General features: G+C 42.0%; 1 protein-coding gene across 1 annotated transcript in view; it reads right to left on the bottom strand.

Moving 5' to 3' along the window:
* The window catches only part of tup (LIM1_Isl and LIM2_Isl domain-containing protein tup), a 340217-nt gene that overhangs the window by 116044 nt on the left and 205510 nt on the right, over positions 1-18663 (bottom strand). Inside the window, exon 5 of the mRNA XM_071598899.1 lies at positions 14781-14925. Coding sequence (XP_071455000.1) covers positions 14781-14925 — 145 coding nt within the window. The remainder of the gene's footprint in view (positions 1-14780; positions 14926-18663) is intronic.

Here is an 18663-nt window from a genome sequence, read left to right as displayed (position 1 = left end):
AGGCACTTTCTTCCCAATAGATACATCCCGACATTAACATGGGTGCCTATAAACTTAAGCTTTTGTGAAAAATGTTACCTTTCATATTTATTACTGCTTATGTTACTTCCCGCCACTTTAGAGCCAAATGACGGGCTTCGCCTCGGTAAACGACTGCTCGTACACCGATAAGACTCATTTCCTGTGACGGTATTGGGAGGCATCATCTATTTTAAGATTTTTATAATAAATGGTGGTGGTACCAAATAAATAAAAAGCGTGTTTACGCGGCAATAATAGGCAAAAAAGACAGCCAGAATAATCACAACCATTACGAGGCATGATGCCAGTTGAAAGAAGAAAATTCCGTTGGAGGAAGTCGGACGTGTCCCTTTTACACTACACATTAATAAATTAAGCGATCATATGGCGGCCAAAAGTGGTTCACTGAAAACAAATTTTCGTAATCCGCGGAAGCAGTGTTACACTTTACTGAGGGGAAAAAACGAGTGGGGGGAATTGCTTCGATGTCTAAAAAGTAGGATTTCGAAAGGAAATATTATTTCCGAGAGGCGAAATGGAAATACTTCTTCCTTCTTCTGGTATTAAAGTATCAGAATTAACGAACTCAAGAATAACCGCACCAATCAGGCTAGAAGGCAGAAGAGCACTAGAAAAATTTGGAAGAACCCTTAAATGAGCACTGGAACAGTGAACTCCTGAAGTGAAGTGTAGAGAGGTTACAGGACCAAAAAAAGTTACCAAATTGAAACTCCATTGTCAGCAGATAAATGCGGGTGGAAACAGGTCCGGTGATTTCAATAAAACAAGAACAGAGTCATTGAAAGAAAAGCTTTTAATTCGCGAAAACTGAATTTGTTTTTGGCTTGTGGACTCCAGGGTACATACATACGAGTAGTAAAAGCGAAAGTTACTCCGGGTAAATAGGATAAGTAAAATAAATAATATATAATAATATATAATTATACAATAAAAAATAGGGCAATAAAATGAAATAAAAGCGACGGCAACCACAAGTATCTAGCCCTAGTTGGGGAAAATCCGCCTTGGTGGGAATCGAACCCGCGACCTACGTGTCGCGGGTTCGATTTGAACGTGTCGGTGATGACGTTACCCCGCCGCTAGGGAAGCCGACGATTTATTTGTTATGTTTGCAGGTGAAGACTTGTTCGACTATGACCAGTCGATGGTAATTCACAAAATATACAAGGCCAAAATAGCATTCTTAAGATTTGGTACTCTATAGTGGTTGCTTTCTCTGGATCGTCCCCTGCCTCAATATTATCGTATTTACTTATTTTTGGGAATAGTTGTTCAAATGAAGGAAGCGATCGGTGCTTGTCTCAAGAGTATCATTTTTAGATAAAGTTCAACGCAGGCTGTTGTAATCCCAGCATTTATCAACCTTCCCTCATCTCGGTGAAAATTCGATGCATCATCTAGCAACATGCCTAATGTTTAAAAACGGCGTTGTTAACTTTTAGTCCACCAGAGAAGAGAGTGACATTTTGTCTCATTGATGGTTTTTCTCAGCGATACATGTGGCGAAATGACGCTGAAGAATAATCGTGCTCTTCTAGGTCATCGTTTCCGGAAGGTTCGCAGGAATTTCGCGAGAAATTTCAGAATCTCTAGAGGATTGCCTGATGGCGAAATATATAGGTCAAATCTAGAACCTACTGTCTCCATCGTCTCGATGCTCAAATCAACCGGCGAGCGGTATTCCATCGCGCCTATCTGCCTGCCGACCTCCACTCCGTAACGGACCCGAAACTTCATGGCTTTCATTCTCCCATGGGCCCACCCCATTCCCGCATCCACACCGCCCCTCTCCCATTTACGACCACGCGGGTGGAAGGTGGGGGCGAAAGAGGAGCGAACCCCCGGTCGGGAGCGGTCACCCGTGGGAAATAATATTTACTCGCCAGTGATAACGGAGAGAAGTGCATCCGGAAGAAAGTGTGCGAGGAAGGGAGGTGTGGACAGAAGGCGTGGAGAGGGAGTTGAAGGATGAGATAAGGCTAAAAAAAGGGCATAAACAAGGACGAGGTTGTTTCCCCTTCTGGACGAAAATGAGGCACTCCAATCGGGATTCCGGTGACGTCACTAACGACATTGTTTCGAGGAGGTACATGTATTATGAGAATATTTAATGCAAAGATTCGAATTTAGTCTATTTGGCTCCTATGGCTCTCTCTGCTCTTTCGATAAAGAGTTAATACACTACCTCATTCTTTACCTAGCTTTTATTCCTTCTTCCACTTTTGTTTCCCTTCGTCTTCGCTCCTGCGCCTGCACTTGTTCGTAGTGCGTTCCGGGAGACGCCGCTCTCTTTGAGGTTCCCCACAACACTCCCCTTCCCTTGCATGATTCACATACTTTCGTTCTCGTTTCCGAACTCAGCGATAAATCGCGGGAAAAACGAAATAATTACGGCCACAATTGTCGGAGCCTGAATGATCGCTTGCTGTAGCCGCATACTATTTGCAACAAGAAAAATATTCAGCTTCGAAATTTCTGCAATTTACGCCCACGTAAAATGCTTCATACACTTGTCTCTTGGCAGTTTCATATGCATAGCTCTTTCATTTAAAAAAAAATAATTGGTATTCAAAAGCCTTCAAGATTTGGAATTAACTAAAATTTTGTCGGGATTAATTAGTTCAGGCTTTTACATTCGAAAATAAATGTCATGGATGTAATTTGTTACAGTAGTTTTTTATCTTTTGTGACAAATTAATACGATCTTCGTTATTTTTCTGTGGAGGAAATCTTTCGCATTTCCAGAAAATTATTTATCAACACGTCCTGCATTATTTTTTAATCACAAGCATAACAAGTGTTATAGGGTAGCACATGGCTATAAGGAAATAGGTTAAAATAATATAGGTAATCAGTCATTTAGATATTGAATCCTATCTGGGCACCTGCAGCTCCACCTAAGCTGGGTGAGTTTTCGGGTACCAGATCTTCCTGGACACATAACCGGCACAGGGAATGGAACTGTTCCCCCTACCCTGATGTGTGAATTTCACACGCCGTTGGGCTTAGTACTGGGTGAACTCTACCATCACCTACCAAACCGACTTTCGGGTTGATTACTCTGTTTATGGTTATATTATATATATATGTATATATATATATATATATATATATATATATATATATATATATATAATATTTATGTATGCATATAAATACATGCATGCATACCCACATAAATATGCAGGTATACTCGTACACGAACATGAATGGAATGGAATAAAAGCGTTTTCTATGAAAAAGTAACTTGAGAAAGAGAAAGTGTAGCAAATAGGCTATAGACACCCTCTTTCATTGGACTTTTCATGATTTCAACCATTCCATGCCACATATTTATACCATGTTTCGGTGAAATTTGATTTGAGGTTAATGGTAAAGTGGACTCACGACTTCCCCTCTTTACTAGTATATCTCGGACCTAGCTGCCTACATTAACCCGCGCCGGCGCCAGCGTGGATGCGGACCCAAGGTCGTCGGGTATCCCGCGGGATCCATTTTATCGCCTGAGGCGGTAATACAGCTTTTACGCCTCGAGGAACGGCACGTAATATTTCGTCACCCACCGACGCATCTCTCCACCCTTCCCACTCTCGAACCCTTCCTTCCCTTTCTCACCCACACTCTCCTCGCCATTCCTCTCCCTCCAGCAGCAAAAGCGAAAACCGGACCTTTCGCGCTCCCCTCTAAACCCACCTTGTCAGACCCCGGCACCGCCCTTTCCGCGACGACAGCAAGCCCCACACCACTCTCCCAGCTCCTCGTCTATCTCAAGGCATCCTTAAACACCAAACCGCTTGAGGACTTCAGGGGGAGTTACCGGGGGAGAGGACCGAAATCGGTTCGATGAGTATGCATGAAGATATTGTTCTTTGCTCTGGCGTTTCAATTATTTGGAATCCATTCTATTCGAAAGAGTTAGTTGAAAGCTCAATACTCACATGAAGCAGATTAACTTGCCGACAATTTAGAATTAAGTGCGTGGTGATATACGTAGTAAGGAAACAAAATAATAATGCTCCAGCGTTTGCCAAGTTACATTAAACAAGAAATTTTAAGTGACCATTTTGAGTCTGCTATTTGATTGGTATTTTGATCGATTAAAAAAAGATATTACATCTAAGCCTCTTTCAAGTTGAAACAAACATCGGTATTTGCTCAAATAATACTCGATCGCAATATTGACCATGGCGCCTACGCACATATATATATAATGATTTTAATGTCCAAAAGGACAAATGCCACTATTTTCCATGAAAATTTAGGATGGTTAAAATTTCTCAATTAATAAAACCAAGTTAGAGTTGTGACAAACAAAGTCTCAATAGATTTCTAAGGTAACCTGTAACATTTCCTTTAATGTATCTCAGGAGCGAATACTTTGAAATATATAAAACGACGATATAGCGTGATGACATCACCACGATTCCACATTATAACAATGACATCTTTCTAAAACGATGAAATTCCAAAGATAAGAGCTTCCGACGGTTTTCAGACTCGACTTGTGCCTTTCTTTCATTCCCTCTTCACAGCTGCCCTCTCTCCCCTTGTGCCCCTTAACTTCTTCCCTCGACTTTTCCCCGCCTAAATCTGCCCCTCCTCCCGATCCCTACCCTCCGGAAGGCCATCTTCCCCCCTGTCGCTCTCTCTCTCCGCCTCTCATTAGAATTCAAGTCGCGAGCGGGCATATTACAAGTGCGCAACTACGTCGGAGATGAAAAAAATTAGCCCTTTGCTTCTCGAGGGAAACGAGCGGAAAAATTCGCACCTTTTACGGCGCAAGGCGCCACCCTCCGCTTCCTCTTCTCCCCCCCTCCTCTATTCCCGCATTTATGGCTTCTTTTCCTTTTACCCACCATTATAGCTTTTTTTTATAATATGTCCCTTCCTCCAACCTCGAATATATTTCAAATTGACTTTGAGTATGTTTCAGCTACAAAGTAATGGTAAAATCCAGCTTAAATTCTCAGTTATCTCGGTTGAGTATTCGATCGACGAAGGATTTGACGCGAGTTGTAAAAGAAATACGCGGACCGATTAGCACTATCGTGACCGCGATTTATTTACAAATGCAACAACTAAAATGAATTAAAATTAAATTCCAGAAATACTGAGAAATAAGTGAATGCGTATGCCAAATGGAATTTCATATGCAAATATGCCAACCTTTTGAAGCAGCAACATTGATAAGGTACAGCTTCCGCTACGCCAGCTCAATAATAACTACTTATGGCGGTGAAAACCGAAGATAGTGTATTTTATAAAACTAAGGAATGTGTACTAATAAAAACATAGTGAAATAGACTTTATAGATTCAGAATAAAAAGAGACGTTTCAGGCGTGATATGGTGGAATATCATGATTAATGAAAAATAGCGATTTTCCACAAAAATATTTTTGTGGAAAATTTCTATTTTTCATTAATTTATAGATTCAGGCTTCACTTCGTGAAAGTTGTGCACATTAACGATAACCGGAGGAACAACGTACGTTCCCACAAAATTTTACTATTTGATACAAAGCGCTTTACAACAGGTACCTGACGATCCTGTATCGAGATATAACACGTATTACCAAAGGGTAAAATTCTATTAAATAGAACTTTGTTCCTTTCGTTATTGTGGATAGTATAATACGTCAATGTCAGAATTTTCCAAATAACAGAGACGAGATAAACATCTTTATTCGGGAAAAATTGAGATCATAAGGTATATTCTTCCATTGAATCCTTCGTCAAATACATAACATTAATAATGATAAGAGGAAATATAAAGTGATATAAACAAGAAAAAAATAGTAAATTCATATTTTTAGTAATATAAATACGCAAAAGAAGTAATTTTTTGCATAGAAAGATGCCCAAAACGTCTCGTGAGTTCTGCAAACGGGATGGAATCAGAATCAATCTGTCTCGAAAGGGCGCTGAGATCAATTGGCACCTGGAATACACTCATATTGGCATTGCGGTAGCCCTTAATTTCAAATACATCGAAATAGAACCCTCAAAGGATCTTCAATAACTTCTTTGATGAAAGCGAAAAATCTTTTCTACATACAAAACAGGTCTAATTACAGGTGTTCAAAGAAATTCTGTGATCGTAACTTTACCTCTCTTTGCATATTCATGAGGTTTTTATTGGTTCTTGATTGGTGTGCTCCAAAACTGTTTTCTTCCGATGGAACTTGAGGATGAAGGCATTTATCAATGATAATACATGCGATATATATCAGTGCGACGGCCTGAATTAGAACTGAAACGGCTGATTAATTTTATCAGCATGAAAAACTTAATCATTTTTAGTGTTATTAAAGGGAAATGGTAGACTCCCAAAGGGTGAATTTCGTACCAATTACCCGTACATTTTGTATCGTAAATTCAATCAGACTTTTTTCTTACGGTAAGCCCAATCAATGCATACAAGTCATCTTACAATTTTTGAAGCGTATTTATTTAAGGTGAAATAATGAGAAGTAATTGCTATCTTTTCATATTATTCCTTCCAAATATGTCAGATTAATATTCAATCAGAAGCAATAAAAAATGGAAACAAATTGTCGGTCACCATGCGTACACACGGCTAATTTTAATTGGCTTGAATTCGCTTTGATGAATTGGTGGGATTGTAAACACTGTAAAAGTATGAAGAGAATTCGCGTAAATAAATAGGGCACACTAAAATACAACACACTTGAAGAATCTTGGTTGGTAAAAACCAAAGTAAACGCAGTTTTATGCTAAAATTAATGACAAACCTTTTACTAATTCACTAAATTTGAGTTCCATGGTAATAAATACTCGTAAAAGACAGGCTAAAACCTCTATTACCAATCGGTGAACGAGTAATCAATATTAACTAATGGAGTGATAAAAATTTCACATTAATATTTATACTCTTTCGTCATTACAAGGGGGCTTCATTCAGAATCACCGCACCCCCATATAAACAATCGGGGATGTTTATCGAAGAAAATATTCCGTGATTATCAGTAACAGCGGGAAGGATAAAAATATTTTTCAAAAAACTTTTATTCCGTGCACGAGACCCGAAAATTTCGAGGCAGGAAAGAATAACCATCATTACTTTTTAATCGCCAGAATTATGGCTTGGCGGTAGGTAGGTACACGCGATAATGGAAAAAAATACGAGGGTGTTTTCACATCGACGATTTTTGAACGTCTCCGGCTAATTACAAATCTCAGAACGGTTCGGGCGTCGATACCAAATCTATCGCTTCTCTTTCCACTCCTTGGGTTCCGGATTTCCTTTGATTCTGGCCGCCCTGCCCCCTCTCCCGCATCGTCACCTTTAAAAACTCTATCTCGCTCACTCTTTTCCACACAAACCGCCGTTTATCTAACCCCTGCGCGCTGCCGAGAGCGCGTCTTTGTGAGCGTTCACAGGAGGGCGGGGGGTGGGGAGGGGGGAGCACAGAGAGAGAGAGAGGTGCGTGTGTGTACCTCAGACAAACCAATCGCACAGCGACACACACACACACGCACGTACACACACGCAAGTCCATTGATCGGCGGTCTTCAAAAAGACTCTTTCGGTCGCTGGAAGGAGTGAGTGAGTATGCAACAGTGTCCCATCCTTCGACTTCCACACTCTTCGGAAAGAGGGAGCCTCCACGTCCCGTCTTCCTTCCCCGCGGACGATCTGCTCAAGGAGTTTTTTCCTGACCCCCCCCTCCCTCCCCCCTCTTCTTCAAGGCTCTCAAGGTGTTTACCACCTCGCGATAAGTCATGAGCAGGTTCCTCGTCCCGGTTAGATGGAATTATCCGCCTTTCTCCACCTCAACTCGCACTCGACCGCCACATCTAATCGGCGTCGTGTGCTCTTACATTAAGTCTTACCCGCTGGCTGAAAATGTTATTTTTTGGATACATAACTTCTAATTTTTATGCTCTAAAATAATACATTATCATCTCCTCATAAGAATGCTTTCATTTTCCTTTCAGTTGCTTACGAAATTCACTGGCCGGTATGCATATCAACTTATTTATTCATTTATCTCACATATTAGTTAATTCTCATAATTTAAATCATTTAACTTCATCGGAGTATATGCTCTTTTTTATGACCTACGGTTCTAGTTATCGAGCGCTAATCAACAGGTTCAAAAGAAGGATACGACCCAATAGCGGATGGTGGGCCATATCTTACATACAGAAGTTAACACCGAAATAAGTGAGAGTCTGGATGAGAGCCATCTTAAGTACTAATATGTGGCGGTGTCTCAAAGGCTGTTGGTGACCACTCCATGGGTATGTTAAACTTAGGCCATAATGAAGTTCAATGGAAATTCCGCGACTTGGCGCGTGGCTGTGCAAACCATTTTGCTTCCAAAAACCCGGAGGAGGGGTCAGTAACCTCACTTCATGTGAGTCAAGGAGGATATCACAGAAATCAATGGAGAAACATTCGTTTAAACAAAGGTGTGGTAAGGGTTAGTCGAGCGTTAAACGCCTTAAAATAGCGATTTGGAAAGCAACGGGAAACCACCATTACTTTGACATTCGAAGAAGCAGCACCCCTACACTTCCATTCTCTTATATTGATTTAATAACATACGTCGAAGAACTACCTCCGGAAAAATATCTCGGAAGTAAATTATTTTCTCTTTCGGGACTCAAAAGAGAACATCAGTCAAATATGTGCAAGAAACAAATTGAAATTGGACTCGAGAATATCAAGTCATCTACTGACCAGAAAACTTGGAATTGAAAACTCGAAGAAAGAAATCAACAAACGATTATGTAAGGCTTGACCATTAATGGAAATAAACCTGTGAGAATTGAAATTAAGAAGAGTACAGGTATGAGTGTGACTAGCATTCTGTAATAAAACTAAAGGCAGAATAGGACTTAAACGAGCGGCAAGATTAAGCTCAAGTACGCATCCTAAAGCGGGTTATGCTGGCAAGGAAAATATCAGTAAAAGAGAGAAAATATAGAAATCTTGCACGCGATTTCCGGATAGAGGCATAAAGAAGAGAGTTGCAAAACTTGTACCGTTATAGAAAACTGGAAGTTGACAGTCACAGCTTGAGTTATACACTCTATGTAGTCTTATAGTGACAAATTCAGAAACATTTGAAAAGAATCGTCAGAGAATATTTGCAAGAGGAGGATCCCTAAGTACAGAAAATATTCCAAACTGACAAAGGAATATTCCACCGAAATAAGAAGTTTTATAGTCCAAATTATTGAGAGCAAGAGCAATCGGGTGTGAACTTCGACCACAATCGCAAAGACAAAATTCCTTGTTAGATCAGTCAAACAACTGCAATGGGCAATGAAAAATGGCTCGTAGTTGGAAAATGTGCAAACAATTGGTACAAGGTTTACAATTTTAAAATATGCCGAATCAAAATTTAGAGGATGGAATTGGTAATGCATCAATCTGAGACAGAAACGAACGGTACATATACTGAAGACAGGTAGAGAGAAGGATGCAAAAAGGAAGTAGTTTAGAATGGGCGGTTTATCACATAAGAAATACTGGATCGATAGAGAGTAAAAGCAAAGCCGTATCCTATGGTTAAATCGAGGGATTACTTCGTTCTATTTTCTTGTGGCAGCTTAAATATGGCAAAAACGGTGCAGTGTGTGCCCTCAAAGATTGTATACAGAAAACTATTATTTTCGTGTAGTTTCATATTTAAAATTTTGCCAATGTTTGTTTTTTTACCGTGCAAAATAAGCTACCAAGGATGCATAGCGATGTTCACAATTATCTTTTTCGGGTAAAACTTGGGACTTCCTTTGAATCACTTTTAAGCGATCAATGTTACCATAACGTACATTGGACCTCCGAAAATATTTTCTCTGAAATGTGCTCATAATTAGTTTAAACGAGATACTCCACAGGTAGCGCATGAAAAAAGAGAACATTTTGGGTTCACACAGTATCATAATACCAAGTAATGAAATAAAATGGATACATCCCGACCACGGTTGACTTTACACCAAAAAAACAGCCGCGTTCGAAGTAGTATATCTACTCTTCCGACCGTGTGATAGGCGACGGTGACCCTGATTAGATGAAACGTTCCAAAGAAACTGCGGGAGATGCCGTAACAATCAGGCCGAATGATTTTTACCCTCTAAAATTGTTGAATTGCGATGAAACCTTATTCGGGTGTAGTATAGACATAGAATTGACTGCACGAAACGGGAGGAGGACATGTTCGAGAAGACGGTGAAAGTGTAATTCGGGAGCCATGGACGGAGGATAAGACCGCCAGGGGAATGGAGTGAAGCGGTGTGAAGTTACAACAAAGTCGAATCATCGGTGCACTACCGTACAATCACCACGCTTTTAATTGCATCAAATCGAATACATAAATTTGATATTTAAATTAAAATTCAAGGTTAAATTATGAACTGGAGTAACACACCTTAATCTACATCACCACGGGCAGAATGTGCTTGAAGCGTATATTTTCACACATTCCGCCTCAGCTGGAAAATAACTCTCCATTAAGAGCTGGTTTGCAACGCGTAACTATTTCGAATGACGGGATTGCGTGCAGTTCTCTTGGTGCACAACAAAGCCGCTTCGCATTTTGGTAAAGATTCTACTTATCGAGGAAGTTTCAGAAATAAATATTATATACCTACCTACGAATTACATATGCATTGGACTTTGAAGAAAATACCGTGACATCGTTAAACATAAGCGCCGCCTATTACACAGACGGGTTACGAGCCTTGATTGATTAACTGGGATAATTCGGATCAAATAAATGTAATTTCTCAGACCATTTAGAGTCGTAGGCGCCGACAAACTGAAAGACGAGGATACTTAAAAGGTGGGGAAGGGAGGGGGTGGTGCCGTTTTCGTTCGGGTTGGGGGGGCGCCAATTGGGGAGAAGTGCTACCCGATGGCCCGTTAAGGGCAAACCCGGATCGTAAAAGTAAAAATAAAACGTTGAACGTTTGAAGTGGAAATCTTCCCAAGTTTGGCGTTTGCAAACTCCCTTGGAATGGTTCCCTTAAAAAAAATGAAAGAGCTGTCCCGAACAACATAAAACGATTGGTACGCCCTTCGACTCGTAAAGTGCAACCTAGTACGTACCAACCCTGGAGACTAATATATTAATAGATAAAGGTCTTTATTTGAGGGGCGACGTGGAGGACACTTTTCTAAAAGATGAATAAATAAAATAGAATGGATTAATACATCCCAGAGTTGGCGTATTTATTTCGAGCCTGAGAGAGAAAAGGACAACCAAAAGGGTCAATGTGAGTGGAAGTAATCATCAGATAGAGAGATTAATCGCAATATGATTAAAATACGAAACCCTTATGAAACTATGGCCATACTGTCAAAAAATCTCGCCATAAAACAGAATTGGCACTCCTGCCTACTCACACGCTCCCTCCGCACAAAAAAACTCTCTGAAATTTGCTACAGCATTAAAATGTTGCATTTTATTTACCAGGATCTACCATGGTGATCGGGATGGTGCTAACGTACAGGCTTCCCACCTCTAGGTGGGGGCCGGGTTCAAATCCTGGATACAACAAATATTTTTCAGTGGTATCCCGATCCTTACTTGTGCTTTGAGAAGAGCACTTTGAGTGATTAAGACGTCCATCGGATGGGACGTTAAACTGCGGACCCCTTGCCTTTCGACAAGAGTAGGCTAATGCCGACGCCGAGTTTCTCTCCACCCTTCCTTTCCCATCCATTCCCAATTGCGCAAATGACCTTAGCTGTCGGTCGCCTCCCCTTAAACTACTACTACCAGGATCTAACTCAAAATAAGGGAGGGGAACCGCAGAATCTACTGTTAGACAAGCAATCAGTACTGAATCGGTACTTCTCGCATATCCTCCGATGCAGCAAGTTAATTTGTCTTTAGGCTACATTGGTCAGAGTGCGCAACAAAAAGAAGATAATTATGACGAATACCTTACTACCCTCGAATCCCAGGTAAGTTGGAAGGACGCGGAGGGAGTCTGAAGGGCGAAAGAAAAAGCGGTAGGATATACTACTCGTATAAACCAGGAATGGCTACTTTCGGTGAAATCCCTTTCGAAGATGCCCGTGGAAGAGGATCATCTCCACGAGCCCTAATCGCAATGGAGAGGTGTCCACCACTGCTGCCATCTCCATAAGCTCGGGCCCGAGATTCTTTCCACGGCCCGGCGCTAAGTGGCGGGCGGCTAGCGGAAGGAACTACGGATGTGAGGAGGGGAAGCGGGGCGGCCGTGGGGTTGGGCAGCGAGTGAGGGGGGGCGGGGGGTGGGAGGTAGGACTCGGGAAATGTGTTTGCATCGGCGTCCCTTTGATGGACGGGCTCCTTAACCACCTGCTAAATATTTTCGGGAATAAAAGGGAACGACCAGCGGCATCGACCGCGCGCACACACAAGAGTCGGCAGCTCCTGGAAGAAGACGCCGGAGCGAGGGGAGTGAGAGAGAAAGAGAGAGAGGATGGGGAGGACGGAATTTTTTTTTTAACGACATTATAATTTGTCCTAATTGGCGCTCCCCGGGGGTCGTCTGGGGGCGCCTCCTCCTTCAGGAAGAAGGGGGAGGGGAGGAGCGTGTGAGAGATAGAAAAAATATGAAAAACGCCGTGCCCCGCCAAGGTTACAAAAATGTCCGTTCGCTTCCCTCTCTAACGGCAGGATGAAATGGGATGAGGGAGATGTAAAATAGGTGCACATAGATAAGCGACTTCTTCCGAGGGAACCAGAGACTTTAACGTCTCCTATCGCGTCGTAATGTAAGAAGAATACAAACACGCGTGGAAGAGATGCATGATGCCACTCAAAAATAGCGATTCTAGTAATGAAGTCGTCAAACGGGGTAAGGCTTGAACAATAACCGGAAAAAGCACTTCTGCTTTGCATGTTTAAACGCATTAATTCAAACACAGGATAAATAACATGTTACAAGAGGAAATTTGAGCATGCTGAATGAGCAATCAAACGACATTATCCCCAGTGAAAAATAATTTATTTTAGTCTAGGTTTCGTTGCAATATATGATTACTATATAAAAAGTAACCCAAGAGTTGTCTTTATGGGCAGGGGGGGAGAGGTAAGGGAGGAGGCGGATACGATACGAAATGTAAATCGTTATGCACATATACATACATTAATAAGAATATAGGGAGGCGTCGCGCGCAATGTCCGGGTCCGTCTGTGGCCATCGCGTGGCTAGGGATGACCGACCGAGTACTCCCTTTACCCTCGGGGGCCGAAGACGCGGAGACGCTGGGGGAAAGGAAGCCTCGAGATGAGGATCGTAAAAATATTTCAATGGATATACGAACGTGGAGCAACGTCATTGTTCCCATTTTTTTCTCTCCGGCGATTTCCGTTTTACTGCCCCCTTTCCCTCCCCTGGACAGTCGTCGCGGAGGCGGCTACCGAAGCGTCTCTTCCCGGGCCGGCAACTCTCCACCACGTCCCCTGCGCCCCTGTTCTCTTGCGCTCAAATAAACTGCCCGAGAGCGTATTTTTCCCTTTTCTGAGTCCGTTCGCGTTTTATTGCACCCCCTCCCCGTCCCGACGGTGACCGGGGCGGAGGCGACTAGGTTGGGGGGGGGGAAGGAGGGTTGTGAGAAAGCGGAGGGGGAGGGGGGGGAGCAGGGGCCCGATTCTGAAGCACCACGTCCCCTTCACAATGATGCTCGGAATTGTGCGCTCGGGGAATTCTTGATGAGCGTCCGATTATTGTTAACGATTCCACTCATGGACAATGGAGGACGGTGGATGAAGAAAAAAAATAAATAATAGGAGAGGGTGGAACGGGAAGGAGTGGGCAGTTTTTATACTCATGGGCGTTCCTCCCGGGCTGCCGCCGCCGCCATTCTGCTCGCTTTGGTGCGTATGTAAATTAGGCGGAGGGGTCAGGCAACGTCCCGGGGCTGGAATTGCTCTGGAAAAGGTGTGCGTGCGTTTCCTTGCATGCAAGAGAGGATCCGGAGGCGCGAAGGAATTAAAAATATAAAAACTATATGTATATATAGTATACATATACATAGTATACCATTCACGAGAGGGAAACGGTATTCTGGGAAATTGTAAAACCGTAAAAATGAGGCAGACTTAAGTCGTTACGATTTATCTACATCGGCGTCGCGGGTCACTTCCTCCGTCCTCGAGCGCGCGGTTTTCACGTCGCGTCGATTTCTTTCACCATTCGTGTCGATGATACTTAAAAAAAATTATTCATGTGTAACCCTACCCCTGATGCTTTATTGCTCCCGACACGCCGGTCGTGTTCTTTCCTTCAAGTTTTCGGGCCACAAAATAAATCAGCTAATTTGAATCCCCGATCGAAAGATTTAAAGCCACAAATATTTGCGTGTGAAATTACGGCGCCGTGGAAAAACTGTCAATAAAAATGTCCACGTCGGTACCAGGAAAAAAAATTAAGAGAATTTGACGCGATGCCGTTATTACGGGTAATCCTTAAATAAGTGCACCGGGATTATATATTGGAAATATTTTCCCATGCACATGACCAGAAATTATTTTTCTTATTTTTTCTCCTAGGCTACAACCGCATTGCATGCACTCCAGCATGAAAATTGAAGATTGAATATACACTCCTTGACGGACATCGATCGTTAGCTTGACAAGCTTAAGCTGACGGCAATTCTCTAAACACCTCTCCTTATCGTTTTATGGCTACCCCGGACTAGCATTTACAAGGGTTCTTCCCCGTAAGCCCGCCATCGTCCGAACACAAGAGAGGGAAAATCCTCACTCACCGGAGTTTGAGCCTTCGTTGTTGTGGTGATGGTGAGCGTGGTGTCCGTTGCTATGGCTGCTATTGTTGTTGTTTACGTTGGTGGTGTTGTTGTTGTTTTCACCCGCGTGACCTCCGGGAGCTGCTGCCGCCGCTTTCTCTAGGACCTGGAAAACACAAGGCGCAACGCACCGTCATTACAGTCCGCGGATGACACGCTCCAGAGTTTAGAGCGCGAGGCTATTATAAAACAACACGCAAAAGCCGGTGTTACAATAATGGCTCCCAAGATGCAGCTGGAATCATGCCCCCATGCCTTCCCTTTGAAAGCTACAAAATTATCACTTGAAAATTAGTTTTCGGGCGCGTCGTGACTCAGAAAAAAACTGCATTATCGGGAGAAAGCTGAAATGAAAAGAAATAATACCTTTCGAGGCCAGACAGAGAGAGAGAGAGCATGCAAAATTCTCGGTAGCGACTAAAATATCTTGGGTGTCTACCACGGAAGGTTTCGCTCGATAAATATAGAGTGCAGTAGCTTCCGCTGTAGTCGCACTTATCCGTGTAAACTCTTCGAACGAAAATACAACTATTCGATCGCTTTTACACTCAAAATTCATAGAGACAAATTCCCGTAAGAGACGGCCAGGCTTGTGCATATTTTAGCAACTTAATTAATATTACCACGATGCTAATTTTAATGCATTATTTTAAAAGTGTTCAAGTTCTATTTTTCACTTTGATGAGGATTTGAAGCTTTAATATTTTTTCACTGGAATTCAGAGCGACAAATACGAGTCCTGACTTAAGAAAATATGAGATTTTTCTTCGAGTATTACCTGTTAAAAAGAACAGTTGAATTAACAGTCGGCACTGTTTTCCACCTTGTTACTCTACATATTAACAAACAGAGGATGAGTAATTTTCATTGTTACTTACAATGTAACATGTACTTCTTGCCCCTTCACTATGAAGTGGGGTCTCTGCTTCATGAAGTAGAGACCACACAAAGAAATCATAGCCGATATTATTTCTTATCCAAACAGCTCTATCATCTTAGATTAACTTGGGACCCCAGAAACCAGCTTTAATTAACAAGGGCGTCATTTATGCTCAGAGTTACTAGGAAATGTGAAAACAGATGAACAAAAATATGAGATGAATAAAAAATAATATTTATAAATGAAACGGTAATAATTTTCAGATGAAGAACATGTCAAACTTGAGGATCGACTCTTGGTGAATTATTCAGGTGTAGTGACTTGAGTATCAACAGTGTCCCTTACTTTATCAGACAAGTTATAATGATAACTGAATAAAATCATGCATCATGAAATACATAAGCCGATATATAAGTAAGTATGGGTGAATAAATTACCTAAAAATGCCTCTCCTCGAAAAATACAAATCTTCACTAATCGAAGCGGATTCCAAAGATATATCGGAAAGCAATTTCACCTCTTGTTGCTAAAATAAACACTTTCTATTTTTATCGTGCATTCTAACTTAACATACTCTTATTTTCTCAAACTCTCCACAGTCATCCAGCGTTTTCCCAACGCTCACGACTCCTAAATGTTTCTCGTATTTCCGCGTATTCGCTCTTGTTTTGACGCGTGCTTGATATACAGCTAGGAAGAATTACGTAACCAAAATCGTGAGCAGTCACTTGATATAAAAATATTCGAAGGGTAATGCAACGGCAGCAAAATATCTATTCACGACCAAAAAAAGGATTGTAGTGTATTTCAACATACTTAGTCTCCATTTCAGCATTGTTTGACAGTTTAACTCCCGTCTCGGGCGGGTACGATTCTATTACGATACCCTGGACAAAAGATGACGATGGGTGTGAATAACAGCGAAAAAATATCTCCACCTCGACTCCACGATTCTTTCGTCGAGTTGTTTGCTCTTCTCCCCCTCCCCATGGCTCGTCGCAAGCGCTAGTCAGTTCCCGTTGAAACAATTACAGCATCCACGGAGAGGATTTTAATGAGGGTTTGACATAGCCAGGGACAATTCGCAGCCGAGACGATGGAGATTTGTGAGAGCAGGAACGGACGTTTACTCCGACCGACAGCGAAATGCTTACACCATTTACCCCGGAACAGTCGGGGACGGAGTCGCACGTGTACGGAGGGTGATGGAGGGAAGGGTGTGGAGGGGGGGGGGAGAGATGGTGGTTTCCACCCCATTACGAAACTAGCGGCAACGGGAGAGAAAGGGAGATAGAGAAGGGTTGGGAGGGGCATTGACTTGGCTTCTGTCTCATTCGTCGCCGGAGGGTGGGGGAGAAAGTGGAGGAGGGGTCAAGTGGGTAATTAAGGAGTGCGTGAAATGGAGGTTTTGGGCGAAGAGGAAGGGAGCTGGGGCGAAGGGCTGGGGAATTTGGGGCGGCGTTCATATTGCAGCCACGACCGATGGATGCACCCCCCACCCCACTTGACGTCTTTCTCTCTCTCTCTCTCCCTCCCGGACCACGATCAGCCAGATACACCGCTCCAAATTCCCTAATCCTTGTGCTTGCCTTTACGGAATATCTATTAGCCAATGCCAAGTCTCTTAATTCCCTATTGAGTGCACATCTGACGATCAGTATCAGGAGCTGAATATTGTACTGTCATACCCAACTTTATTAATTTACTCAGGGTGGTCTCAGATCGTCTTTTATTAAATAAAGCCTACACATTAACAAGGGCAAATTTCCTTATAAAAAGAATGAAAATGCTGCTTCAAATTGAGAAAAGCTTCACTCAATTATGAGGAGTGCATGTACGATCGAAAAGCACGTAGAGTGAACTTCAGGTAAGTGCTACATTTTTAGTATTGCCCACGGGTTATTCCAACACGAAGAGTAGTAAATAAACAAAAATACGCAGACGGTATCGTACAAAATGCTAGGATATTTCCAGTCTTTTCCAGATGCTACCAACCTGTAAATGGTGGCTTTATTAAAAAAATACCGCATACACAAGACAGCATTCATTACTTCTATTCTGAGATTTGTGAGGTTTCAAATACTCAATCGTCGGGATTAATCCCAAATGGTTATCTGGGGTAACATCTTAAAAATAGACATTATTTATCATGAAGGCGTAAGCCGACCCTCAAAATCCTTCAAAAAGGTTGGAGTCCTATCCTTCAAAAATGTTGGCGTAATTACCGCAGGCGAGCGCAGATTGACCTAACTTCTTTCTTCATTCATTTGAAATTTTTGCCTATATTTCGAATTCCAAATATCCTCAACTTTGGAATAAAAATTGTCCACGCATGCATAAATAATAAAATAATTCGGTGATGTGTTGCACGTAGTTTTAATTGCTCCCAGAAAGGCCATTCAAAATCTTCATTACCATATTTGCTAGTCCTTAATTATTAGTCAGTTTTGTTAACAAAAATTAAGGAATTCGAGCTCATTTTATGCTTAGAAACACGCAAGCATACTATCTATTAACTTTATTCATCCTGGACTCTGCTTGATGGTAAAAGAAAAAAGTACAATGGCTTAAATAAATAACATCGCCTCATTCCGTCATTTTTCACTATGCTAAATAGAACGAAGAATTTTTTGGAATGGGCTACAGGCTTGGGAAGAAAATAAATACGAATAGCATTCATTTCACCAACAAATTCCGTTCTTTTCCCAAGGAATTTCCCATTTGTCGGTGAAAAGTCCTTCGACGTCAGAATCACTACATTGCAAAGGTTTTGTCCGAAACGAATGACCGAAATATCCCAGAGGTATAGTGAAATCTATTCAAACACTTTTCAAATTTGCCAATAGCGTACTGCTCGCTTCCTCCTTTTTCCTCCTAAATCTGGAACGCCATAGTTCAGTAAAGATAGGAGAATAGTTACAAGCATCTGTGTACGTGTGTGATCTCGATTCCGCTCGAGTCAAC

The sequence above is a fragment of the Hetaerina americana genome, unplaced genomic scaffold, assembly GCF_022747635.1.
Source record: "Hetaerina americana unplaced genomic scaffold, ioHetAmer1.1.p SCAF_1, whole genome shotgun sequence".
Lineage (NCBI taxonomy): Eukaryota > Metazoa > Arthropoda > Insecta > Odonata > Calopterygidae > Hetaerina > Hetaerina americana.
The sequence above is the reverse complement of the archived record's forward strand: the minus strand, read 5'-3'. Positions and strand labels throughout refer to the sequence as shown.